A 27,969-nucleotide genomic window follows, 5' to 3' on the forward strand; every position below is an offset into this window, starting at 1 on the left:
AAGCTAACTGGCACATGCTAGAATCTAATCCATGAACTTGGTTTCTAGACTAATCTACTAATCTTCAAAGTGTGAAGTAACAGTACTTTGGGGTACAGAAAATAAAGAAGAAAACTTCTTTATAGTTTCATTTCCATGTATAATGTATATAATTTAATAATACAAAAAGTACATGTATATAATTTATAAGCTAACAAGTATACAAATATTGGGTATATGCTAAATTGTTATTACTAATAAGGATGTGCTACCAAAAGTTCAGAGACTACTTCTCTAATCAGTTTAGCTAACTGACCCAAGAGATACATACCACTTACAAAAACAAGGGGAGTAAGTTAGTTTGTTACTGTCACTGATCTTGGATGGGGAACCACCAAGAGCCTCTGACAGTCTCAGCGTGGTTGTAATGCTAAGAGCTTTGTTTTAGAAGTCATTAGAGGACAGAAGATCTGGAATTGAGCCCTAAGTCTGTCAGTTACTGGCTTGTGATCTTTACTTAATCTTTTTAAACTTCAGACTGTACAGTATTCAAATCATTTTTGCCTTTTAAAAATCTGTCAGTTTTCCAGTGGTGAATTGAGGGAGTCAGTAGAGAATTCTGAAATGTTTTTGCTTGCTCTGGGGAGTACTCCACTGTGTTATCGTCACTTCTCTCTAACACTGATATGTAGTCAAAGATTTGTCGTGAAGCATAAATGTTAGATAAAAGGTGAAAAAGCGCCCTAGCCGGTTGAGCTTAGTGGATAGAGTGTCAACATGCAGACTATAGGGTCTCGTGTTTGATTCTGGTCAAGTGCACATGCCCAGATTGTGGGCTCGATCCCCAGTAGGTGGTGTGCAGGGGGCAGCCAATCCATGGTTTTCTCTCATCATTGAGGTTTCTATCTCTTTCTCTCCCCCTCTCCCTTCCTCTCTGAAATCAACATACATACATACATACATGGTGAAAAAGCATCTAACCTGGGCTTGATACATGGTAGGTACTTTTAATAAACATTTGCTGGATTTTAATCTAAATCTTAATCAATTGCACATATACATTGGGGGGGGCGTTGTTTGTTTTTTAAAGTTTTTTTAAACTTGCTTTCCTCTTTCCTAATGTAGCTATGAGCAGCTATCATTCTCAGGCCCTTATACATTGGTCTCATTTAGGGGATTGTTTTATTTTTGTTGCCAAAGTTTTGAGAGAGTCTAAAATGATTAAGCTGCCTAAGTAATAGGACAGTCCACAAAATACAGCTTCTGACTTACAGGGTAAAATGGTGGGCCTGGATTCTTTTTTTGTCCTCTTACTCTCCTTTTATAATTCTCACCCAAGGACATTTTTCCACTGATTTTCAGAGACAATGGAAGGGAGAGGGAAAGACAGAGGGAAACATCAGTGTGAGAGAGACATATCGATTGGTTGCCTCCTGCATGTGCCCCATCCCTGGTACCAAGGTACATGCAACCGAGGTACATGCCCTTGACCAGAATCAAACCAGTGACCGTCAGTCCTCTGATCGATGCTCTATCCACTGAGCCAAACCAGCTAGGGAGAGCTTATTTTCCTTTTACTGCTCGTTTCAAAAGCTACTACATTAGGATACCCTGCTATATCTTTTTAAGAAATCTTTGTAATTCCCTATATGTATTGCCAATATTCTGTGAATGTCTCAGAAAATCTTGATTGATCTCAAACATTTATATGGAATATGATAATAATAAAAATAATTGTTTATGTTTGTGTAACATTTAAATTCTAATAATTCATATGCACTACAAAAAATATTATTGTAGGCAAAAAGAAGAAAAGAAAAAAATGTGGTAGGCTGGTATTTGTCCCTGACATTTAACTCGAAAGTAATATTTGCTTGGCATACTAGTATGTTTTCTGTTTACTTGGTGGATCAGTAAAGGTGGTTTGTGTATGTTAATGTGAGGATTTCTAATATGACTTGCTAAAGTTATATTGCTTGATTTATGCCGGGAAGAAGTGGCTCTGACTCTGTTTTTTCCCTTTATTTTTGCATCAACAGGAAGAAGGCAGTATCAAAGAAATTGCAATCACACATCATGTAAAGGAAGGACATGAAAAGGCAGATCCTTCCCAATTTGAACTTTTAAAAGTATTAGGGCAGGGATCATTTGGAAAGGTAAGTCAAGAGTATGTGTTTTTTAAAAAGTTGCTTTTTGGATTCATGTATATTTCATATGGATGGGGAACAGAAATATTTTATGAAATACTACTGATCTCCCTACAAGCAGTATTTTCTCTGTGTTTTCATATTTCTGACTCTCAATAAGTGTGGGAAAGTTAACAAAGTCATTCAAAAATACATTGGAAAGTTTCATAAATTGGCAGTATTTACTTCATATTTACTTTATCTTCAAGTCCATATGGCCTTTAATCACTTCTTGAGTGATTAAAAATCCCAAAATGTTCCCTGGATACATTGGCCTCTTTGAATCCTTGTATAGAATTGAAAGGTAATCTTGCAGTGCATCTCTGTCTTTCCTTCACAGTCTCCCTAATACCAGCAGGAAGTGAATGGGTATTCCCAAGAAACTAGTGTAGGGGTTACCACTTACAAGTTTGGAATTGGGGGGAATTATAGTTTATCTTCAAAATGAATGCAAGCATTGCATTCTATTAATGATCTCCGTGTTTGTTTTTAATATTGAAACTATTTCCCAGTCTGCCAGGTGTGTGGCTCAGTAGTTGAGCTTTGACCCATGAACCAGGAGTTCATGGTTTGATTCCCAGTCAGGGCACATGCCGGAGTTGCAGGCTCAAACCCCAGTGTGGGGTGTGCCGGAGGCAGCCAAACAATCTCTCATCACTGATGTTTCCATTTGTCTCTCCCTCTCCTTTCCTCTCTCTGAAATCAATAAAAAAAATATTTCCCAAAACCACCAACTAAAAATTGTTCCAGCAGATGTAACATCTTTATCAGTTTTCTTTCAGTATTCCTTGTCCCCCTGCCACACACCTCACAAATACTTCCTGCACTCCAATTTGAGGACTTCAGTATTATAATTACTACTACTAGATCTCTCTAGTCCCTTTCACAGCAACAGGAAAATTCTGAGATTGCATTCAACTTTCACATTGCAGGGCTTCCTTCCCACCTCTCTGTGAAGGAAACATTTGAAGATATACTTTGCAAGCTTCAAAACAACACCAGTTTAAGCTCTCTTATATATTTTTATGGGACTAGTTAGCAATTCTTGGCTAACATAGATAATTTGTTATAGCCATTAACATCTTTCAAATCCAAAGTGATGCTTTTAATCCAAATATAGATTAGCCAGCAGAACATAATAGTTGTGAGTTTAGGCTACTTACTTGCTGTGTGTGCTAAACCTCTAGGAGCCCCCTTTTTTCCTTCTAGTTAGTCATTTAGTATTGAAGTTCTTCAAAGTTCTCATTCTCAGCTGCCTTCTCACTCTACTCATTACTAATTTCTCTATGCTCCCTATCTTAATTATAGCCAATATATATATAGTCGATGTAACAGATTTGTATCTCCAATCCTTCTAGTCCTCCCTTCCCTTCCCATACCCCCCCCACTACCAATCTGATCCCTCAGGAAGTCCTGTGGATTTAGTAAAGATTCCTCCAATCATGCCTGTCCTCTCCTCCACTGCCACTCCTTCAGTCTATGCACCACTATTTCTCCCTGGATGCCGGGAGCCGGTCCATCCTTGCTGTTTCAAGGGACCTAGCATATATGGCATACGGTTCTTAATATGTTTGCTCACCTTCTTGGCGCTGTGTTTTAACCAAAGTCACCTCTCCGAGAAAGGTTGAATCCCCAGGTAGGGATTTTCCCCTGAAGTTAGGGAGGGAATAAAACCCCTCAACTAAGTGCCAGGCGGGTAATTAATCCCTTTAACAATCATGCTTAAACTACATAATCTTTTCTCCCTGGAATGGAGATAAGAAACGCCCTAACCTTTGTAATAGAGATTGATAGGATTGAATCAACTGGTATAAATACAGTTGTAACAAGACAGAAACACTCAGAACTCAGAACAGAATCAAGAAGACAGAACCTATACGGAGCCTAGAGACAGAAGAACTTCGCTGGAGAGAGCATGCCAGAGGATCCTGGACCGGGACTGGCCTCGGAGCCTAGAGACAGAGCCTAGCGGGAGAACATGGCAAGGGATCCTGGACTGAACCTGACTGCGGAGATTGGCAGGAGAGCCTGACTAGAACCTGGTGACTAAACCTGGCTGGAGATCCGAAGCAGAGCCTCTCTGGAGATCGAGACCAGAACTTGGCTGGAGATCCTGGCTAGGCTGCTGATCAACTGAACGCTGTCTCCGTGTCATTCCTTCTTCGCCGACTCCGTCCACACCTTTGGGGACCCCTGGACCCGCTGGGCCTGGACCCCGGCATATGGCGCCCGAACAGGGACCCCTTAGGTAAGCCCCCCCGCACTCGGGACGGATCGGACTCCACCGTAGGAAGAAGGTGGATAGTCTTCGCCGACTCCGTCCACACCTTTGGGAACCCCTGGAACAGGATTCCCCTAGGTAAGCCCCCCTCCCCCATTGAGAACCCCCACACTCGGGACGGATCAGACTCCACCGTAGGAAGAGGGTGGATAGTCTTCGCCGACTCCGTCCACACCTTTGGGAACCCCTGGAACAGGATTCCCTTAGGTAAGCCCCCCCCCATTGAGAACCCCACACTCGGGACGGATAGGACTCCACCAGGGTGCTACAGACCCCCCTATAGAGGATAAGTAGGGTAAGAAGGTGGATAGTACAGAACTTAGATTGAGAAGATGTGCCATACTGAGTCCAAAGAAAGAAGACTCTGTATTGATCTCTAGATTAAGAAGATGTGCCATACTGAGTCCAAAGAAAGAAGACTCTGTATTGATCTCTAGATTAAGAAGATGTGCCATACTGAGTCCAAAGAAAGAAGACTCTGTATTGATCTTTAGATTAAGAAGATGTGCCATACTGAGTCTAAAGAAAAAAGACTCCGTATTGATCTTTTAACATATATGCTTGTTAGCAGAGGAATTAAGGTTACTCCCAGTCAGACAGAACATTTTATACAAGAAATACGTCCATGCTTTTCTGAGGAAGGAAAGGTGCCGGAAAGGTAAATGTAGAGGCATGGGAGAAGGTAGGCCCAAGGAGCCTTATCCTTAACCCCACTGCAGCCTTTCCACCCCGGGAAAGTGCAGGATTGGCAAGCTCTCCCTGGTCTGATAGATCAGGACTCAGGTAATAGCGGAAAGTGCCAATCCTACTCTTAAAATGGATACAAGAGAGCATTTCAGTGTTTTTCTTTTTAATGCTTGCTTTTAAAAAATAAAAAAGGGGGAATTTGCCGGGAGCCGGTCCATCCTTGCTGTTTCAAGGGACCTAGCATATATGGCATACGGTTCTTAATATGTTTGCTCACCTTCTTGGCGCTGTGTTTTAACCAAAGTCACCTCTCCGAGAAAGGTTGAATCCCCAGGTAGGGATTTTCCCCTGAAGTTAGGGAGGGAATAAAACCCCTCAACTAAGTGCCAGGCGGGTAATTAATCCCTTTAACAATCATGCTTAAACTACATAATCTTTTCTCCCTGGAATGGAGATAAGAAACGCCCTAACCTTTGTAATAGAGATTGATAGGATTGAATCAACTGGTATAAATACAGTTGTAACAAGACAGAAACACTCAGAACTCAGAACAGAATCAAGAAGACAGAACCTATACGGAGCCTAGAGACAGAAGAACTTCGCTGGAGAGAGCATGCCAGAGGATCCTGGACCGGGACTGGCCTCGGAGCCTAGAGACAGAGCCTAGCGGGAGAACATGGCAAGGGATCCTGGACTGAACCTGACTGCGGAGATTGGCAGGAGAGCCTGACTAGAACCTGGTGACTAAACCTGGCTGGAGATCCGAAGCAGAGCCTCTCTGGAGATCGAGACCAGAACTTGGCTGGAGATCCTGGCTAGGCTGCTGATCAACTGAACGCTGTCTCCGTGTCATTCCTTCTTCGCCGACTCCGTCTACACCTTTGGGGACCCCTGGACCTGCTGGGGCTGGACCCCGGCACCTGGACTCTTGAAAGTGCTCCTAACTTGGGCTATCTTTCCCTATTTTACCCTCGCAACATCATATTCCTTATCTTCATAGCACTCACCACAATTAATAGCTTTTCATTTTAATTATTTGTTTATTGGCTATCTCCCCCAATAGACTATATATTCTATGAGTTCAGTGGCCATGCTTTGTACCATGTCTCAGCATTGAAATGGAAACACAGTAGCTAGCATATAATTCTAGAAAGGAATTAATGAGTAAATAATAGTCCTGACCTCATAGGGTTGTAGTAAGATATAAGGCCAAATATATAACATCTGCAATGAAATTGCATTATGCAATGTATACAGATAAGCCCAAATAGAGGGATTTATTTCTATACATTAAGATTTTCAGGGAACATATTATTTAGTAAGTTTCCCGGGGTTAGCATGCTTCTCCCTTTATTTATTTAAATACCTTACTATAAATAGCAAACATAAAAAAAGTCTCCTTCCTTACTCACCCTAAAAAGCCACTCCAAGCCAAGGAAGCAGGGATGACCTGTCAGCCTAGAATAGCTTCATGGAGGAGTTCGAAAGGTCAGAAATGCTCTGGTGGGGGAAGATCTGATGGCATCTGGGACTGCTGTTCCTGCTATGTTTGACAGGCCAAAGGGACTGGATTAAGAGGGCACTGAGCAGGAGCACAAAACTGGATGGCTGGCTTGGTTCTTGTCTCAATGCCTTCACTGTAATACTAGTCAAATTATTTAACCACTCTAATCCCTAGCTTGGGCAGCTGTAAAACAGGAATTACTTAGTAGGTCTACCTCCCCAAAATTATCGTGATGATGTATTAAAAATTCTTGTGAAGAAGGTTCTTTATAAACTAAGAAGTGCTGTAAAGTGTTAAGAATGTGCTTTTAGCTGGGCCAGTATGGCTAAGTGACTGAACGTCAACCTATGAACCAGGAGGTCATGGTTAGATTCCCAGTCAAGGCACATGCCAGGGTTGTGGGCTTGACCCCCAGTGATTCTCTCTCATCATTGATGTTTCTATCTCCCTTTCCCTTCCTCTCTGAAATCACTGAAAAAATTTTTTTTAAAAAAAGAATGTGCTTTCAAAGAAGGGTGAAAAAAGTTTGGAATCACCAGGATAATTTTTCTTGTAAAATGGCACAAAGAAGCTTGGTTAGGGAATCTTAAGACTGAATAAATATCAGATAAATCCTAATAACCTCCACCTAATTAGAATTTATTTCTGTTCAAAAATATTAATTTCTGATAACCCTTAATATTTGAACATCATTCCATCCATAGGAACCACTCTGATTAAGAATGCTTTTCTTTCCCTACGTTGGCTCACTGTTAAATGGCTGGAAGGAGCTAAAGGGTGGTGCATGGTAAAGGGGGTAAAGGGGAGTGGCTTGGGGAGAGGAACACACTCTGTATCAGGGTTTCTGTGCAAATTCTAGTACTCTTCAATTAAATTGAAGTCTTTGCCCATTACCTTTAGCACAGTTTCTCAGAGTGAGGAACTCTGCTTTGCCCTAGAACCAGTTGAATGTTTGTATGTGTCTGTCTCTCTGTGTGTGTGTGTGTGTGTGTGTGTGTGTATGCATGCTAATGCAGATAATTGAGAGCTGACCCTAAATTAATTCTTGATTGTAATTGTTTCTTCTTCCTATCTGTGGCAGCATAATAACACTGCTAGAAAAGAATGGATAGGAGGAAAAGAATTCATATTCAGATCCATTTCCAGGTCTGTTTAAAGGTTTGATGAAAAAAAATCATGAAACTAATAGTCAAAATGAGAAGAGCTTTATTGATAGATTTGCATTATACATGTTATAGAATATCCATGAACTATGTAGAGTGGGTGTGATTGGTTTTATATAAATCCCATACTATATGTAGAAAGGAGCTAAAAATATTTGGAAAATGAAGATGCTCAATAACATACCTTAGGAATTGTGGTTCTTCATATTTAGATATATGTGATTCATTTTTTAAAGGTAAGTGCTTGCTAAGTTACATTTATATGTTAACATGCTCTTTGGGATTTAACAAACAACAAAAGAAATATCAGAATCTTTCTAATAATAAATGATATAGCAGAATTCTTATTTTAAAATAGTATAGTTTGTGAAACTTTGTAAAATTTATTTTATCTTATTTAAATACAGGTTTTCTTAGTCAAAAAAATCTCAGGCTCTGATGCTAGACAGCTTTATGCCATGAAAGTATTGAAGAAGGCCACTTTGAAAGGTAAGTACTGCTACTATTTGTAATGTTCACGTAATATAAACAAACTAAAAGGTCTCAATAGCCCTCATGTGACTCCTAGGCCAATTACATTCTGAATCTGTTTCTGTTACCATATTTGAATTTAAACTTTCTTTCGGTGAATTTTTTCTACTGGGTTAGGAATCATCTGACTAGTGAGAATGGGAGTTGCCGTGTTATAGAAGAAGTATTATAAATTCTCTTGGGCTTTAGACAAGTAGAAGTTTATAAGATTAAAACTGGATTTGATTCATCTTAAATTAATACAATTATTTTAATGTTTTGAAAACTTACTATTTTACTGGATGCAAAATAGATTTTATTCTAAGGACACCTGGTCTCCAAGTAAGTTTTTATTCCAAGTCTCTTAATTTTGAAAAAATGTAATGTAGAATTTGGCTCTTATAGTTAAGCAGTCATTTAGAAGAAGTTGTACATAGATATTTAAATGCTTAAGTCTTCCTTTTATTTAGTAGTAGTAGTTATTTTACCACAGAGTCTCTAGTTTTATGTATTGATTCCTAACATCATTTTTTCCTCAATTTGTCTGTCATTTCTAAAACTTTTAAAATATTCTGGAGGAACATTAGTGATAACCATTTATTATTCTTCCCAATGAGTCACCTACCCTGGGCATTATCATCGTTCCAAGAAAATTCACCTTCCTCTATAAACATCATCCTTTGCGTTCTTTCTCTTGCTCCCTTCTTGAATGTATTTTGTTTCTTACCTAGTCTCTACCCCCTGCCTTACTACTTAACTTGGTTCATTCTAGGACCAGAGAGTTAAATTATATCCTCAGTGCCCTATTTGATATCACTACTTTTATAACTTTGTACTCATAAATCCCATGTTATAAAACTGCATAGATGGAACTTATGTAAGTATTCATTCACAGAATCAATAAAAGTATTTTGTTTTCATATATATATAACAGGATTTGTATTGTATATATGAAAAAGAAACTATGAAACTCAGAGAAACCTAAAAGATACCAGGAAAAGATATAAATGCCAATTCCTTTTAGAGAAAGCTAATTGTTGTTAAGAGTCTTGATATTCCTCTAGCCATCTAGTTAGCTCCATATCCTTAATATTCCAGTTGCATTTTTCCTTGAAATACTCAAAATTTCATTTGAAAAGCATACATCTCAAACAGTAGTCTAAAAAAGATGACAAAGGAACAATCTTATCAGATTGAGAGCTTATTTAAAGCAGTTATAATTCAGTGTGTTATTGGAAGAGAATAATACAGATATATAAATTAGTAGAACAAAATAGGACAAAAGGCCTTAGCCGGTTTGCTCAGTGGATAGAACTCTGACCCATGGACTGAAGGGTCACGGGTTTGATTCCATCAAGGGCCACATACCTTGGTTGCAGGCTTGATCTCCGGCCCTGGTCAGGGCTCGTGGGGGAGGCAACCAATCAATGTGTCTCTCTCAAATTGATGTTTCTCTCTCTCTGTCTCTCCCCCTCCCTTCCACTCTCTAAAAAATCAATGGAAAAGATATCCTCAGGTGAGGATCAACAACAACAAGAAATAGTACAAAAGTATTTATATTAAATTTTAATGTGTTTTTTACAAAAATGTTGAATATGCCCTTGCTGTATGACAAAGCCAGGTATATAGAATAATGGGAAATTAAATATTTATTTCATAAATTTTGTCTGAAATACTCCTGAGCAACCTGGAAAAATTAAGAGTCTTCTCTTAAATCCTATCCTATATAATAAAAGGCTAATATGCAAATTGACCGATCGGCAGAACAGGCAGTGGCCATGACACACACTGACTACCAGGTGGCAGACACTCAATGCAGGAGCTGCCCCCTGGTGGTCATTGTGCTCCCACAGGGGGAGCACTGCTCAGCCAGAAACTGGGCTCATGGCTGGTGAGCGCAGCGTCCTCCGCAGCAGAGCTAAGGACCCTTCAGGGATGTCCAACTGCCAGGGAGTGGGCCTAAGCTGGCAGTCGGACAGCCCCCAAGGGGTTCCGGACTGCGAAAGGGTGCAGGCCGGGCTGAAGGACCCATCTCCCAGTGCACGAATGTCGTGCACCTGGCCTCTAGTATGTATATAGATTCTTATAAAATAGCAGTGCTTTACCTATCCTCCCTATCCCAATTCTTGACTCCCAGAAACAATGACTTTCACCTCTTTAGCTGCTATTCCTGCCATTTACCTCCATATTCAGTACTCTTATATTGCAAATTTTTTTACTGTTTTCATTTGGAGACATAACATATTGATATCCTAATATGGAAGATTAGGATTTAGTTTTCCTATACTTCTATCCTCACACAATTTCCCTCTTCATGTTTTGTTTTCATTATTGCAGCTTTATAAAAATTGTTCTGAGCCAAATGATATACTGGAGTCACATTTCCTTCCCATCTTTGCTGTGTTAGAGCTCCTTTTCTAAATTCTGTATCTACCTGTTTCTTGGTTTTCTTTCTTAGTTTTGGTGGAACACATCTTCTAGGAGCTACCTCAGAAAGGGTGAATGGATGGTAAATTTTTTTTGTGAACTTGCATTTCTGAAATGCCTTTATTCTACCTCCTCACTTAATCTATAATTTGGCTGGGTGTAAAGTTCTAGGTCAGAAATAATTTTCCCTCAGATATTTGAAGGCATTGTTTCCATTGTTTTCTAGTTTCCTGTGCTGGAATTATGAAGTTTATTGTCATTCTGATTTCTAGTCCTTTGTGTGTATGCTGCTTTTCCTCTTTGGAAGTCTTTAGAATCAATCTACTCTTTATCCCTGGTGTTCTGAAATTTGTTTAGTAGTACGTCTTATTGTGAATTTTTAAAATTCATCATACTAGATATGGTATGTCTTTTTAATTTTCTAGATTTTCCTTGTTCTCTAAGAATGTTTTGTAAAACATTTTATTATGGTGTCAAACATTTACAGAAAGAAACAGAAGGATATAAAGAACCCCATATACCCTTCTTTCTGCTTCAATATTTCTCAACTCATGATATTTAAAGCAAATCCCAAACATTGTATAATTTCTTCCATAAATATTTTAGTATGTATCTCTAAAAGACAAAGACTCTTGAAAGAAGTACTATAATTCTATCATATACCTAAAAATTAATGTACAGATAGTGTTCAAATTTCCAGTTGTCCTTGTTATAATATTTCATTTTCCTTTTTGCAATTGTTTGAATTGGAATCTATGTAAGATCTGTATTTCACAATTGGTTTATATCTCTTTAAGTCTTTTAACCTATGAGCTCTGTCTCCATTTCTTTTTGTGTGTTTTTTTCATTGTACTGTACTTGACAATACTGTTTCTTTTGCCTCTACCTCTTTGAAAGCTTTTTGTTTCATGGGTGCCATATGGTCTTTAATCTCTTGGTGGATGTAAATTATAAGGTTGAATTTTGTTTTGTTTAAATTTTCTTCTGTCTTTATGTTGTCTCTCTTTTACTTTATTCCTTTTTTTCTGTTTATTCAGATACTTTCTCATATTAAAGCCTTTTTTCTCAAATGCCTGGGGATCCTTTGCTATCTTTTCCTTGCTTAAGAGTGAAATAGCAAAAAGCTAATTGGAAAGGATTCTATGGCAAGAATTACTCATCGGCTTCCTTCCCTTAGGCTTAGATTTTAGCTTTCTCTGATCTGTTGTGTGAGTTACCACTTACACATATTCTGCTACTGCTTCCTCTCCTGTTCTCTGTCCTTGTGAGTTTGTGCATAATTTTTCCATTATTGTAATCTCAATGGCGTTTTGGAATAAAACATCCATGTTTTACCAGAAGTCTTTTTCCATTCTAAAATTCCTATTAATACAATAAATGGGATCAAATAAAAATCAATAGCGTTAGCTTGAGCTTGTGGGGATTTTTCATCCTAATAAAATAGTAATTGGGCCTAAAAGGTTTTGTAAGCCATTGTTTAAAGCATTTCTTAATATATCACCCTAAAAACATAAATAGCACTTCTTCTTGTTCACTCTCATGTTTAAGCCAAGAGGCATTTAAAAACTAATAACTATTATATGAGAAAAATTATTCAGAGGAATGTAGTTGCTTTGCCAGCAACAAGACAGGATTAACAAATTCTATATTAAGATTTAGAGTTTAACCAATATAAAACATCCTTTTTCTTCATTTTAAAAACAGCTTTATTGACTTGAAACTAATACAAAATAATATCAATTGTAAACTGTAATTGAGAAACATAATTTAAAAAATAAAAATAAATTAACTTAAAATTAAAAACATTTTAAAAATAAAATAGCTTTATTGAAGTTTAACTGATGTATAATCTATCTATATAAAAGCCTAAGCGACCATCACAACCTAACAGGCTGCGTGGGGCGACCAGGCCAGCAGGGGGGTTAATGAAGGACAACTAAACGACTGAGCAGCAGGCTGCATGGAGTGACCCAGCCAGCAGGGGGTTAGTGAGGGGCGACCAGATGACAGAGCAGTAGGCTGCATGGGGCAACCAGGCCGGCGGGGGGTGGGGGGCAATTGGCGGCAACCAGGCCAGCAGGGGGCTGGGGGGGGGGCAGTTGGTGGTGATCAGGCCAGCAAGTAGAGGCAGTTAGGGGTGATCAGGCCGGCAGGGGGGCAGTGAGGGGCGATCAGGCTGGCAGGCAGAGGTGGTTAGGGGTTATCAGGCTGGCGGGGGGGGGGCAGTTAGGGGCAATCAGGCAGGCAGGCAGGTGAGCAGTTAGAAGCCAGTGGTCCAGGATTTTGAGAAGGATGTCATGGATTGGAGAGGGTGTAGGCTGGGCTGAGAGGACCCTCCCCCTACCCCATGCATGAATTTCATGCACTGGGCCTCTAATAAACACATAAAACATGCCTTGTTATAAACCAGTACATCCTAATCAAAATTCCTGATTATAGGATGATTTATATTTGTCACTAGGTCTTTACCTAAGTAAAAGAAACAATATTATAATTATTACACAGTTCTACCTCAGACAAAATGAATTCTTTAGTGAGTGACTCTCACTGCACATTTTTAACTAGACAAAGTCTCATCAGTGTTACATATAAGGAAATTATCTCCCAAGATAATCGTAACAAAAAGAAATCATCTTGTTCTAGCCTCTCATTTTATAAAGAAGGTAGCAGGAAGTTTCTGAGCAGTGAAAGGATTTGGCCATGATAACCCATCTAGATATTAGCATGGCCATTAAACTATAGTTTTTGACCCCCAGGTAATTATTGTTTTTTCATTATGGTAGAATAGTAGAAGTGGAATATAAACTTATTGCTTACTGAACAGAAGAGTGATTTCTAAGTGATAAATTTTGTAAGATCTGTATAATATTTTTAAGGATGTAGAAATTTGGAATCCAGCATTAAGGTAATAAGAACATAATCCAAGGTTGTAGCAGTGGAAAGGGGGCAGATTTGGGCTAGACAGGGACACAATTAACAGCAGGCCTAGGTGATGAACCTCATTCACATGAATAATAGAAAGGACCTGTTGGATATAAGACACCAGAGTTGTAGTGGTAGGACAAGATAATGAAATCAGAGGTTGGTATTGAATTTGATACACTAGCTGGACAAGTCAGTGAAAAAGAGCTACATAGACATTGAGAGCAATCAATTTCTATTCCTGATTTGACCATTTTCAGTCACTGGCACCAAAATCCCCCAGTTGGAAGTGGAAAACTAGTAGGCAGGGAAACAGGATTTTTTAAGCTTCTTTGTTTATTTTTCCGAGGTCTTATTTCTGTGTTTTAAATATCTGTGGTCACCTTAAATTGAAAGGAAAACCAACTCATCTTTCTCTCTGACCCCCTCCAAAAAGATTCTCTTTACCATTCTTTTTATTTAAACTTTGGCACAACCATTCCGTCACTCGGGCTTGAAAAATAGAAGTTATCTATGATTTATCCTTATTATGCAACAGAAAAAAAAAATAAAAACTTTAATGAATGATCATTTTCACCTCTTAAATCCATTGAGCTACCAACACAAGTATACTGCTTCTCAGATTGTATTGTAATCATTTATTTACTTGTCAGTCATTCCCACCATATTATGAGCTTCTTGAACATTACTTATTTGTATTTGCTTCACAGTGCCTGGCATATAGAATTGCTCAGGAAAATGTTTGGTTTGTAAAAGAGAACTGCCTATAGAGTCACATGTAAATTCTTCCTGGCATTTCAAATTGTCCATAATCTGTATCCTCTCTACTTCACCTCCCCACTTTCCACACTGTTTTGGTTCCTTCCTGTTCATCATGCATGCCTTTGTGTTCCTGCTAGCGGTTGGTATTCCATACCTGGACTTTTCTTCTCTAGGCCCAGTTCTTCCCACCCACCTAAATTCCACTCTAAAAGTCCCTAACCCTACCTTTTCCCTCTAGCCTTCCTATATAAGTAACACTGATCTTTTCCTTTTCTGAATTCCTATGCTACATATCGCTAGTAATAAATCATTTTACCTCTTTATCATATCCATGGTGCTATCGCAACCATTTAATTGAAGATTTCTTATATACCAGAATCTGGAATGTACAAACCTCATCTCAAATGGTCACACAGCTCCCCAGAGGTATAGAGGTATTATCCCCATTTTATCAATAAAAGGTAACTGAGGCCCAGAGAGTTTAAGTAACTAACTTGCTTAAGATTGCACAATCTGAATCCAGATTTTTCTAACTCCAAAAAGTCTTTGCCTTACCAGCTGCACCATAGTATTTCCTCTCCCCCTGTTTCTCCCCCCTCAAAATAGATCTTTTGGGATATATCCACCCTTCCCCATATCTTTCATGTGTTCTAGATGCTTAATGAATGTTTGTTGAATTGAGCCGATACGGTTGATAGGGGTATTGAAACCTATTCCCTTTTTTATATTTTAACTAGTGTCCCAGTGCATAGATTCGTACACATTGAAAGGAAATTAATTAGAAGAAATATTTTAATATTGCTTTTCGCGTCTTACTAATGAAAATAGGATTCTACTGAGTCTCCTATCTACCTACTCCAGGACTCCTGTGAAGATCAAATGAAATGAGTCACGGGAAAATGCTTCACAAACATTTGGTTAAACTGTAAAATGTTTGCACCTGGCTATAAAGCAAGTGGTGTTCCTGGGCTGAAGAAACTCTAAGGAGGCTAGTCCTAGGGAGAGGAAGCCCGGCATTGCTACATGACATCATTACCCGGCGCGCACAGCCACCATTTCCGGGCTGGGCTGGGCTGGGCTGCATTTTGCTCCACAGGGTCTTGGCAGCGTTGGCTGCGATTTGGTGGGGTGTCGCTCCAGGGTGGTGGCAGGGCCTGTGTCCCACTTGGGAGAAGCTGAGTGTTGGTTTGTCGGTGCCAGGTCCATGGTGCCATTTATTATTAAGTGGCCAGTGCACATCATGGCAGCTCCTGCATTGAACATCTGCCCCCTGGTGGTCAGTGCGTATCTAGCTACCAGTCAGAGGGACACTTAGCCTTTTATAGATATAGATATGTCATTGAGATGCCTCGTTCTTTAAATGTTGCTCTTTTTTGGTCATTTTTTATAACTTTAATTAAAATACTTATAAATTTAATGTTAATGCCAATATCAAATATGTTTTCTGTATTTATTTTTTAACTCAAAGCACAGATTTTATAAATATATACAATTTCTTCTGGTTATATAATTTGGTAGAAATATAGTTATTCATTTTAAAAATTCAAGAGTAAGATGTATAAAATGTGATTTACTTTTTTATACATACAAGCACAATTTTATTTAAAATAAGCACCAAAGACATTTTGTTTTAAAGCTTGTCTCTGAAAGGTATTGCAATATAGCCATATGTGCAATATTTTATAGTTCGAGACCGTGTTCGGACAAAAATGGAGCGTGATATCTTGGTAGAAGTTAATCATCCTTTTATTGTCAAGTTGCATTATGGTAAGTTATAAACCACCTCTCACCTCACTTCACCTCAATCCTCACTTCCTTATGACATTCAGATATACTAATGTGTATAAATATTTATTTGTGTATATTTATGTGTTTAGCAGATATATATAGTAAAGTCATAGAAATTAAATCATTACTTGACCACACTTTAGAAGCTTTTATCACATTTAACTTTTATGTTTCTTTTAAACATTATTGTGTCTGAGTGGGTAGCCCTAGGAACAGGTAATAATAATAACTTTTATCATATTAATAATAATGTGTTAGCCAAACTTAAAAACAACAAAGATCCCTAATGTCCTGAAACTGTTATCGCCTATCTTTCCCCCAAAGGCATGTGCGCTTTTTCGCAGTGGGTAAATGTATGGTGATCCCTACTATATGTAATTAAAGCTAACCAACCCACATTTTTTTTCTGTAGTAAAGTGAGATGGTTTTTGTATTTTGTTTCATGTTTAAGTAAGTCTTTTTCTTTGGGGAATTTTTCTTATTGATCATATGTTTTAAAACTATTGTATTTCTCAGAGACTGTTACCTGAAGAAAACCTAACAAATGTTCTAGTGGTTTCATAAAAAGAAACACTACATTTAATATTTCTACATGGAAGCTAAGAGAAGTCAGTGGGTATCTTCGAAATAAAAATCAGTTTAGATCTATGATATAATTATTAATTTGCTAAAAATAATAATTTATGAATGATTTTACCTAATATAAGCCTAAGAAAATAAACTATGGTGGATTAAACAAAAATTTTCTCTCTTCATTCAGCTTTTCAAACTGAAGGGAAGTTGTATCTTATTTTGGATTTTCTCAGGGGAGGAGATTTGTTTACACGCTTATCCAAAGAGGTATATGATTAATCTTTGTTTTAATCTATTTATACTCACCCTGTTTCAACTAAAACTTTGTTATATTTCAATATTACGTTTATCATATTTTCTGTAGTGGCACAAGATTCTTACATTGAAGAATCAGAGCCAAAAAGAGGTTTTTGGTTTTTTTTACCTTTTGAATTTATTCTGAAAGTAGGACTTTAAATTGATTAATTATCCTGGTCTTTCATCCTTCTTTTAGTTACAGTTTTCTTAGAAACAATAATATATCAACAAGATATCCTTAAAGTATTGGTAGTGGAAATTCAGCATGCATTTTAAAGATCACTTTTCATTTCTAAGATATTACTGTGGTGGGGCAACAATCACATATTCTTAATATAGTTGTTACTTAACAAAATGCAAAATTGTTTCTCCCACAGTGCATATTTAGCATTTAGTAAGTAATTAGTTGACTGATAATTTTGCAAATTTCATGTGTAAATTGTGGATAAAATTACATGTAATAGCAAAGTTATAATTTTTTAATATTTAAACTCTGGGATGAAACTTTAAATGAAAATTACAGACAAAAAGAAAATAAAGACAGAAAAATTATTTTTATTTTAGGTGATGTTCACAGAAGAAGATGTCAAATTCTACTTGGCTGAGCTTGCACTTGCTTTAGACCATCTACATAGCCTGGGAATAATCTATAGAGACTTAAAACCAGAAAAGTAAGGAATCATACTACTAAGTTGAATACAATGTAATATCATTGTTTAGGAGGTAATAAAAGGTAAAAATTACTTCATAGAACTATCACAGCATTGCATTAGAGTCCATGTGCTTCACATTTCTGCTAAGACTATGTATTCTCATACTTTTTTAAAATATGTTTTTATTGATTTTTAGAGGGAGAGGTAGAGGGATAGAGAGATAGAAACATTGATAAGAATCATCAATTGGCTGCCTCCTACTGGCCCCCTACTGGGGATCTAGCTGGCCACCTGGGTATGTGCCCTGACAGGGAATCGAGCTGGTGACCTTTGGTTCATGGATCAACACTCAACCACTAAGTCATACCGGCTGGCTTAACTATCTGTTAATCAGAATTTCTGCTAATATTATCTTGCTTTCATTTACATTCTTTGATTTGTAATGAGGTTGAAATCTGTTTTCATATGTTTGTATTTTTGTGTGATTTTTCTGTTCATGGCTTTTGCCCATTTTTCTTTTGGAATGTTATTTTTGCCCATTGATTTGTAAGAGACCTTTACAAATTAAGAATTTAACCATTTGACATACAGAGTGGGGCAAAAGTAGGATTGCAGTTGTTCATATGGGAACTAATATAATAATAAACAAGAATACAGGAATAAACTTTGTTTCACGTACTCACAGCTGTAACCCTGCTTTGGCCCCACTCTGTATTGCAAATACATTTTTCTGGTTTGTCTTTTTATTTTATTTATGCTATTTTAACCTACACAAGTATTTTTTGTCCTCAGATATATCAGTCTTTTCTTTTGTGATTTTTTTCTTTGACTTTTATTCTTAGAAAGGCTTTTCCAATCCCATGATCAGATTTTTTTTCTAATTTTATAGTTTCTGTTTTTATTTTTAACTCCACCTAGAAGTGTTTTGGTATGAGGTATGGTATAGAGCTAATGCTTTCCTCCAAATACTGTTTATTGAAAATGTTCTTCTCCATATGATTTCAGATTTTAAGTGTGAGTTAAGCAAATTTCCCATTGCTTTTATAACAGCAGTTACTAATATTTAAATTGTACAAACTTCTGATTTTTAATTTGTGTTTATCACTTTTAGTAAGAAAGTTTTTTCCGCCTTAACCGGTTTGGCTCAGTGGATAGAACGTCGGCCTGTGGACTCAGGGGTCCCAGGTTTGATTCTGGTCAAGGGCATGTACCTTGGTTGCAGGGCACATACCCAGTGGGGGGTGTGCAGGAGGCAGCTAATTGATGTTTCTCATTGATGTTTCTAACTCTCTATCCCTCTCCCTTCCTCTCTGTAAAGAATCAATAAAACATATTTTTTTAAAAAAAAGTTTTTTCCTCTTTTTAAGGAAATAAACAAGAGCTTTGCTCTATCAGAAATTTTTAAAATAACTTTATTGAGATATAATTCACATAGCATACAATTCATCCACTTAAATTTTACAATTCAATGTTTTTAGTATATTCAGAGTTTTGCAACCATCATCTTTATCAAGAACTTAGATATAACTTACATTACAATGTTACATGCACAATTTGCATAATTACAATAGGAAACAGAAAATGCTCCTTTGGAATCCTTTTAAGTGATCATTTAGAAATTGTTTACTTTCACATTTTATGTTTGGTTTTTCATATATTTTGTTTTGGGATGTTTCATATAATTCTATTTTTATTCCCCGTGTAATTGATGGGTTTTTCTCATCATTTTCCCAATTTCTAACTATTATTACGTAAGATATAATCCTTGGTAATAGTAATATAATCCTTAGAAGAAAAAGTTACTTTAAACATTCATAATAAAAATATGTTAGTGTTTTTGCCCAGCCGGTGTAGCCCAATGGTTAAGTGTTGACCTATGAACGAGGAGCTCAGGGTTCCATTCCCTATCAGGTCACATGCCAGGGTTGTGCGCTCGATCTTCAATAGAGGGTGTGCAGGGAGGCAGCCGATCACTGATTTTTTCTCATCATTGATGTTTCTATCTCTCTCTCCCTCTCCCTTTCTCTCTCTGAAATGAATAAAAACATGTGCTTTTTAAAAAATATAATAGATGGACATGGTTACTTAAAAGAATGCTTTAGAAGGTATAAGTAATACCCTTTTAACCACGTTTTCTTTTTTTCCTCTCAATATCAAGAATGATTTTAGAGTTTGTTTTGTTTTTAAAACTGTCTTTCATATATTTGTTAGAAGGGAGAATGATTTCTACCATACCTAATAATTCCTTTTATATTCCTTAAATGTATTGGTCTGCTTCATAATCAAGTATAATCAAAATTAGTATTTTTTGCTAACAAGTCCCTTATTAGGAAGAGACTTGAAAAATACGTCCTTAATGAATTACTCTTGGTGATAAACTTTATTGTAATCATAGTTGAATTGATGACGTAGGAAGATTGGTAGTATTTTTGACAGTAAAGTTTCATTATAACAAAATTTGGCTTGAACATTTTTAGTTAGAAGTATAAGTAAAGAGATGTCTATATTATGAAATAGCTTTGATTATAAGTTAAACAGCTTATTACTTGACCTTTCAAGTCATATACTAAAATACCTATCCAGAAATACAATTGGCTTACAGTTTAGTATTTAATTAATGATGTTACTCTCCACTCGTGTATTTGCTAAAGCCAGAAACTTGAGTGTCTTCTCCATTTTTTTCTTTTTTATCACAACCTATATCTAAGAGCTCATTAAATACCCCTTATTTTTTCCTCTAAATTTGTTTTCTAAAATTGTAAATCTGTTCATTTCTACCCTCTACACATGTAAACCTTTTATGGTCTTCAATGCCCTTGAAAAGAAGCCCAAACTATTAAGAATGCCTTTGTAGACTGGCCCCATTCATTCAACATGCATTTCTTTTTTAAAAAAAAAATTTTTTTTTTATTTCAGAGAGGAAGGGAGAGGTACAGACAGATAGAAACATCAATGATAAGAGAGAATCATTGATCGGCTGCCTCCTGCATGCCTCACACTGGGCATGTGCCCTTGACCAGAATCGAACCCAAGACCCTTCAGTCTCTCCACTGAGCCAAACCAACTAGGGCTGCATCTTTTATTTGTCTGTGCTCTGCCAGGCACTGAGCTACTAGATGAATAAGACCTTCTAGAAGATAAAACACTGGAGAATGTATACAGTGAAAGGATGGGTCAATGAAAACAAAGGAGTGTGAGGAAGATGTGTTGAGAAGAAGATTGTGTTGATTGTGTCAGAAAAAAAGCTAGGGAAGAATGATTGAGTCAGATGCCTTAGAAATGACCAAGAAAATGACAACTCTAGCACATTCAACTAAAATATGTAGACCCTCTGTCTATTGTGCTGGGGAGTTTAGTTAGGTCATCTCTGCCGAAAGGCATTAGAAAGAGCAACTTAGAAGAGCATATATAGGTTTTGTCTCTTTTTCTATTAGTTTTCTAGTGCGCCCGGCTCATTAATACAAGTTTATAAAGCTTAACCTTTGGAATTTGTTATAGTCATGTGTCCAAAAAATAACACTTTTCCTCCTTTACCTTTACCTTCTTATTCACCATCTAAAGCACTATTTTAGAATGAGTGTGGTGATTTGATGCTTAACAAAGTAATTTAGTTTTAGCATCTGTAAATCTCTAGTGGTTTGAAAAGATTTTCTGACTTTGTCTCTTTCTTTTTTTTCAGCATACTTCTTGATGAAGAAGGTCACATCAAATTAACAGGTAAAATTTCTCATTTTATTAAAATACTTTCTCTACGCTATATAAATTTCCTTTAAGGTCGATCATGGTATTGGATTAGAATATTTTTATAATTAATTTAAATATTGGAACTCTAAGTTTAAACTTTACATATGCAAATTATTGTAGGGTATTTATTAATTCTATATTTATTTTGGCAGATTTTGGCCTAAGTAAAGAGTCGATTGACCATGAGAAGAAAGCATATTCTTTTTGTGGAACTGTGGAATATATGGCTCCAGAAGTAGTTAATCGTCGAGGTCATACTCAGAGTGCAGACTGGTGGTCTTTTGGTGTGTTAATGGTGAGGTTTGGAATGTCTTTTTTTTTTTAGAAGTTTAGTAATGAAGAGAGTATAAATATAAATCATATGTTTTATTATATAGCAATTTTAGAAGATTTGGTTGTAATTAAGATGATACTTTCTTACCTTCTGGCCTTGAGATTTTATACTATTGACTAATACCTCTGATTATTCTGCCATTTTGTAGTTTGAGATGCTCACTGGTACACTGCCCTTCCAAGGAAAAGATCGAAAAGAAACAATGACTATGATCCTTAAGTAAGTACTCCCTACTGTATGTTTTGATGAGATTTAAAAGTAAATGTTTTGCTCGACCGGTATGGCTCAGTAGTTGAGCATCGATCTATGAACCAAGAGGTCACGGTTCAATTCCCTGTAATGGCACATGCCCAGTTTGCGGGTTTGATACCCATTGGGGGCGTGCAGGAGGCAGCTGATCAATGATTCTATTTCATCATCAATGTTTTAGTCTCTCTCTCCCTCTCCCTTTCTCTATGAAATCAATAATAAGATTTTTGAGTGTTGGCTGTAGTGTAAAAAATAACTAAGAAATTCATCAATATTATGACATTAGTATTATGTGGTTTAAATACAAATAAACTCCATTTAGAGTACTGGTATTGTCCTCATGTTTGTTAATGAAGTATTAAAAGCTTTACATTTGCCGAAACCGGTTTGGCTCAGTGGAGAGAGCGTTGGCCAGCGGACTGAAAGGTCCCAGGTTCGATTCCGGTCAAGGGCATGTACCTGGTTTGTGGGCACATCCCCTGTGGGAGATGTGCAGGAGGCAGCTGATCAATCTTTCTCTCTCATCGATGTTTCTAAGTCTCTCTCTCTCTCCCTTCCTCTCTGTAAAAAATCAATAAAATATATTAAAAAAAAAAAAAAAAAGCTTTGAGAGTTGGAACATGACAAGGATGCCCATTATTTCACTTCTATTCACATTGTCCTGGAACTACTAATAAGAACAGCAAGACAAGAAAAAGAAGTAAGGTTTAAGATTTTAAAAGGTTTAAGGTTTAAGGAAGAAATATAATTGTCATTATTTAGATAACACATGATCATGCCCATAGAAAATCCAATCTTCATATAAAGTCTTGGAATTAATGAGTTTAGCAAAGTTGCTGGATAAAAGGTCAATAAAATCTATGTCATGTCTGTATACCAGCAACAAAAAATGCTGTTTATAATCTATATATATAAAAAGCCAGGGACCTTAACACCTGAACAACTGGTCGCTATGATGCCCACTGTGGCCAGCTAACTGGCCCAATTGGGGTGGGGCTGGACAGCCAACCTCCCGTGGTCCCTCCCCCTGGCCAGCCACTCCTGATTGGACTCTCCCACCCCAATTAAGGGCAGGGCCAGCTGGCCAAATGTGCCCCTCCACACCCCCCTGCCCAACCCAGCCCCCAATTGACTCACCTCACCACCATAGGCCTGCAGCCCCACCCCCCTGATCGCACCCCTACCCCAATAGGGGGGCAGGGCTAGCCGGCCAACCTCCTGCAGCCCCTCCCCCCAGGTCGGCCCCACCCCTTGGGCCCCCACCACCCTGATTGGCCCACAGCCCTTCCCCCAGCCTACCCCACCCCTGATCGCCCCCCCCCCAACCCAATAGGGGGCATGGCTGGCCGGCCAATCACCTGCTGTCCCTCCCCCTAGCTGGCCTGGCCCTGATCAGGGCGGGGCGGCCAGCCAATATCCCGCCATCTCCTCCTGACAGGCCCAGCCCCAATCTGCCCCTATTGGGGCTGGGCCGGCAGACCCCCACCTATGCACAAATTCATGTACTGGGCCTCTAGTTGTATAATAATGTCAAATACCTGGGGATAAATCTAGAAAAAGTTATATAAGAACTCTACAGAAAACTAGAGAATTTTATTTTAAAAAATTTAAAAGACCATAATAACATGGAAGGTTGTACTATATTCATATTATGACAGAGCCAATATTACAAAAATGTGGCTTCTATAGCTCAATGTTATCCAAAGAAACATAATTTGAGCCACATGCATAATTTTAAATTTTCTAGTAGCAGCATTAAAAAAGTAAGAAGAAAATTAAAATTGTTTTTTATATAGCCATGCACTATATAACAGTGTTTCAGTCAATAAAGTACCTGATCTATGATGATGGGCCCATAAGATTATAATGGAGCTGAAAATTCCCATTGCTTAGTGACATCATAGCCACTGCATTGTGGTGGTGACACATTACTCAGGTGTTTGTGGTGATGCTGGTGTAAACAAACCTACTGTGCTACCTGCCAATCATATAAAAATAGAGCACATATGATTATGTACACTGTACTTACCATTGTGTTATAATTGCCTACAATATTCAGTAGACTAACATATTGTACAGATTTGTACCCTTGGAGCAATAGGCTGTACGATAGATCCTAGGACCTAGGTGTATAGTAAGCTATACTACATATATCTAGGTTTGTGTAAGTACAGTCTGGTGTCCGTACAATGCCAAAATCACTAATGACACAGTTTTCAAAACACAGCGCATGACTGTAATATATTTCATTTGACCCAGTATATCCAATAAATTAACATTTCAGCATGTAATCAACATTCAAAATGATTAATGATGTATGTATTTTTTTTCATAGTTATTTGAAACTCAATGTGCATTTTACACTTAGAGTTGGGCTGGCCACATTTCAAGTGCTCACTGGCTGTCTGTGGCTAGTGGCTACCATATTGGACAGCATAACTATCATTTGAATGCAAATCAAATTTAAGCCCTAACAATTATTTTTGTGTGGAACTTGATTCTAATAAGATAATACAAAGGACCAAAAGTAACTAAAACACTCTGAAGAAGTTCAAGATAGGGAGACTTGCTTTACCAAGTGTCAAGTCTTACTATAACTATAATTAGAAAATATGCCATTGAAACAAGTATAGAAAATAGACTTATGCAGTACAATAGAGAACCCAGTAACAAACGTATACATATATGGACACTTGATTTACAACCATTGGAAATTGAAGAGCAGTAGAGAAAGAACAGCATTTTTTTTAAATAAATCATACTGGAAAAATTGGTGTTCGTGTAAAAAAAAAGCAACCCCTATCTCACACCAAACACAAAAATCCCGGGGACCAGGCCAGCGCTGCAGAGGCGGCCACTGGACAGCGGTTCACCCGAGGCCGAGCTCCACGACTTCGGCGGAGCACAAAGCCAAAGCACAAAGCCGAACGGGCGGTCGCGGACGGGATTGCTCGCGGAGACAGTTCGTCCTCTCGGGGTAGCCGTAGGCGTCAGGGGACCCGTCCCGGCCGAATCCACGTGACTCTAGGGGCGCCTAGCTAGAGCCATGGCGGTTTCCAGGCCGCTGTCCCGCTTCTGGGAGTGGGGTAAGAATATCGTGTGCGTGGGCCGGAACTACGCGGACGACGCCAAGGAGATGGGGAGCGCGGTGCTTAGCGAGCCCGTGCTCTTCCTGAAGCCGTCCACCGCCTATGCCCCCGAGGGCTCGACCATCCTCATGCCCGCCTACAGCCGCAACCTGCACCACGAGCTCGAGCTGGGCGTGGTGATGGGCAAGCGAGGCCACGCCGGCCCGGAGGCCGAGGCCATGGACTACGTGGCCGGCTATGCCCTGTGCCTGGACATGACCGCCAGGGACGTGCAGGATGAATGCAAGAAGAAGGGGCTACCCTGGCCCCTGGCCAAGAGCTTCACCACCTCCTGCCCCGTCAGCGCGTTTGTGCCCAAAGAAAAGGTCCCTGACCCTCACAACCTGAAGCTCTGGCTCAAGGTCAATGGAGAACTACGGCAGGAGGGTGAGACGTCTTCCATGATCTTTACCATCCCCTACATCATCAGCTACGTTTCTAAGATAATGGCCTTGGAAGAAGTAGATATTATCTTGACCATGACGCCGAAGGGAGTTGGCCCTGTTAAAGTAAACAATGAGATCCAAGCGGGCATACACGGGGTCGTCAGTATGAGATTTAAGGTGGAAAAGCCAGACTATTGAGTCTATACAAAGCATCCTAATTTCTTAAGTTTCAGAAGAGAAGGGAGTTCGACTGAAGCAAGCAAAGGTTATTAAAAGTGATTCCTTTAAAAAGAAATCAAATTTTAAAGATGATTTGATTGGGTTGCTGTGTCTCAACTCAGCGAAGATAGGAACTCCGAGAAAAACATGCTCTAGAACAGCCGATCAGAAATGGAAAGGAGAAAGGAATGCCTGTCTGTCTTCTAGGAAACAAACAGAAGAAAGTATTTGTGATGTCTCCCATGAGGCATGAAATGTTCAGAAGACTTCCCTAAAACTGGACTGGAAAAGACTTTTCAGTGAGTCATTCTGGGATCAGTAGTTCAATAATTAAAATATGCAAAGGGAGTTGAAAAGCATGTTTCAAATGAATGTTTCCCACATTTCCTTGATCATGGTAATCATCTGAAGGTATTTGTAAAAAAAATATTTCCAAATTACTGGCCCATACTGGGCCCACTGTATTAACAGAATTAATCTCCAGCACTCCATGTGATTCTTATGAAATGTGGAAAAACACTACTCCACATATTTTAATTTAAAATTTTATTTAATAAGTTAATGGCCCTAACTGGTTTGGCTCAGTGGGTAGAGCGTCGGCCTCCGGACTCAAGGGTCCCAGGTTCGATTCCGGTCAAGGGCATGTACCTTGGTTGCAGGCACATCCCCAGTGGGGGGTGTGCAAGAGGCAGCTGATCGATGTTTCTCTCTCATCCATGTTTCTAACTCTCTATTCCCTTCTCCCTTCTTCTCTGTAAAAAAAATCAATAAAATATATTAAAATTTTATTTAATAAGTTAATGAATGACAACCTCACTCGTTTGTACCCTGGCTCATAGATTCTGAGTTTAAGAGAGAATTGTGAGCCTGGCTGATGTAGCTCAGTGGTTGTCGCCCAGATTGCCCACTGGGTCTCCAGTAGGGGGCGTGCAGAAGGCAACTTATCAATGTTTCTATCCCTCTCCCTCTCTAAAATAAAAATAAAAAATAAAAAATAAACACAAAAATCATCTCCAAGTATATTACATATGTATATGTGTGTATATGTATATACATACATACTTGCTTATGTAAAAAGGCAAAAAGTATTCTAGAAGTATATGGAATAATATTTTCATGATCTTAGGGGTAGGAAGAGTAATCTTCACACACAAAAAGCACTAGTTAGAAAAGAAAAGATTGATATATGATTACTACATTAAAATCAATAACCTTTTCTCATCAAAAGATTCCATTAAGAAAGAGTAGAGAAGAAAATTGTGACACATATAACCAACAAAGGGCTTATATCCAGAATATATCAAAAGCTCCAGTCGATCAATAAGAAAAAGACAGCCTAATAGAAACATTGGGTAGAGAACACAGGGATTTCATTGGCCAATAAACTTATAGAAAGATGCTTACCCTCATTAATCAGAAAATGCAAGTTAAAGCCACAACAAGCTACAACCACATACCCACCAGAATGACTAACAGTAAAAAGGCTGACAGTACAAAGTGCTGACAGTATGTGGAGCAGTGGTAACTTTTATACATAGCTGGAAGGAATATAAATACTTTTATAACCACTTTGGAAAGCAGTTTTTGGCATTATCTTCTGAAATCATATATATATCCAATAATTCCACTTTTAGGCATGCACCAGTTTATGTGCATCAAGGTACTTGCACATCAAAAAACAAGTACAGCCCTGACCGGTTTCGCTCAGTGGATAGAGCGTCGGCCTGCGGACTGAAGGGTCTGAGGTTTGATTCCAGTCAAGGGCATGTACCTTGGTTGTGGACACATCCCCATTGGGGGGTGTGCAGGAGGCAGCTGATTGATGTTTCTCTCTCATTGATGTTTCTAACTCTCTATCCCTCTCCCTTCCTCTCTGTAAAAAATCAATAAAATATATTTTTAAAAAAACACTAAGTACAGCCCTAACCAGTTTGGCTAGTGGATAGAGCGTCGGCCTGCAGACTGAAGGGTCCCAGGTTTGATTCCTGTCAAGGGCATGTACCTTGGTTGTGGGCACATCCCAGTAGGGGGTGTGCAGGAGGCAGCTGATGGATGTTTCTCTCTCATTGATGTTTCTGACTCTCTATCCCTCTCCCTTCCTCTCTGTAAAAAATCAATAAAGTATATTTTTTTAAAAAAAACAAAAAAAACATCAAGTACAAAGATGTTCATAACAG

General features: G+C 38.3%; 2 protein-coding genes across 9 annotated transcripts in view; both read left to right on the plus strand.

Moving 5' to 3' along the window:
* Positions 1 to 27,969, plus strand: part of RPS6KA3 (ribosomal protein S6 kinase A3) — a 133,232-nt gene that overhangs the window by 54,412 nt on the left and 50,851 nt on the right. For all 8 annotated transcript variants that reach the window (XM_059678547.1, XM_059678550.1, XM_059678548.1 and 5 more), the window contains 8 exons: positions 2,019 to 2,135; positions 8,208 to 8,289; positions 16,108 to 16,188; positions 16,970 to 17,049; positions 17,644 to 17,750; positions 21,412 to 21,449; positions 21,629 to 21,771; positions 21,959 to 22,029. In XM_059678547.1, coding sequence (XP_059534530.1) covers positions 2,019 to 2,135; positions 8,208 to 8,289; positions 16,108 to 16,188; positions 16,970 to 17,049; positions 17,644 to 17,750; positions 21,412 to 21,449; positions 21,629 to 21,771; positions 21,959 to 22,029 — 719 coding nt within the window. The remainder of the gene's footprint in view (positions 1 to 2,018; positions 2,136 to 8,207; positions 8,290 to 16,107; positions 16,189 to 16,969; positions 17,050 to 17,643; positions 17,751 to 21,411; positions 21,450 to 21,628; positions 21,772 to 21,958; positions 22,030 to 27,969) is intronic.
* Positions 24,980 to 26,372, plus strand: LOC132223985 (acylpyruvase FAHD1, mitochondrial-like). Its single transcript, XM_059679032.1, has one exon. The coding sequence runs from the start codon at positions 25,106 to 25,108 to the stop codon at positions 25,769 to 25,771; it is 666 nt and encodes a 221-aa protein (XP_059535015.1). The 5' UTR covers positions 24,980 to 25,105; the 3' UTR covers positions 25,772 to 26,372.

Source organism: Myotis daubentonii, chromosome X (assembly GCF_963259705.1).
Source record: "Myotis daubentonii chromosome X, mMyoDau2.1, whole genome shotgun sequence".
Taxonomy (NCBI): Eukaryota; Metazoa; Chordata; class Mammalia; order Chiroptera; family Vespertilionidae; genus Myotis; species Myotis daubentonii.

Coding starts and splice junctions, on each gene's coding strand:
- LOC132223985 (XM_059679032.1), top strand. CDS start 25,106: ATGGCGGTTTCCAGGCCGCTGTCCCGCTTCTGGGAGTGGGGTAAGAAT.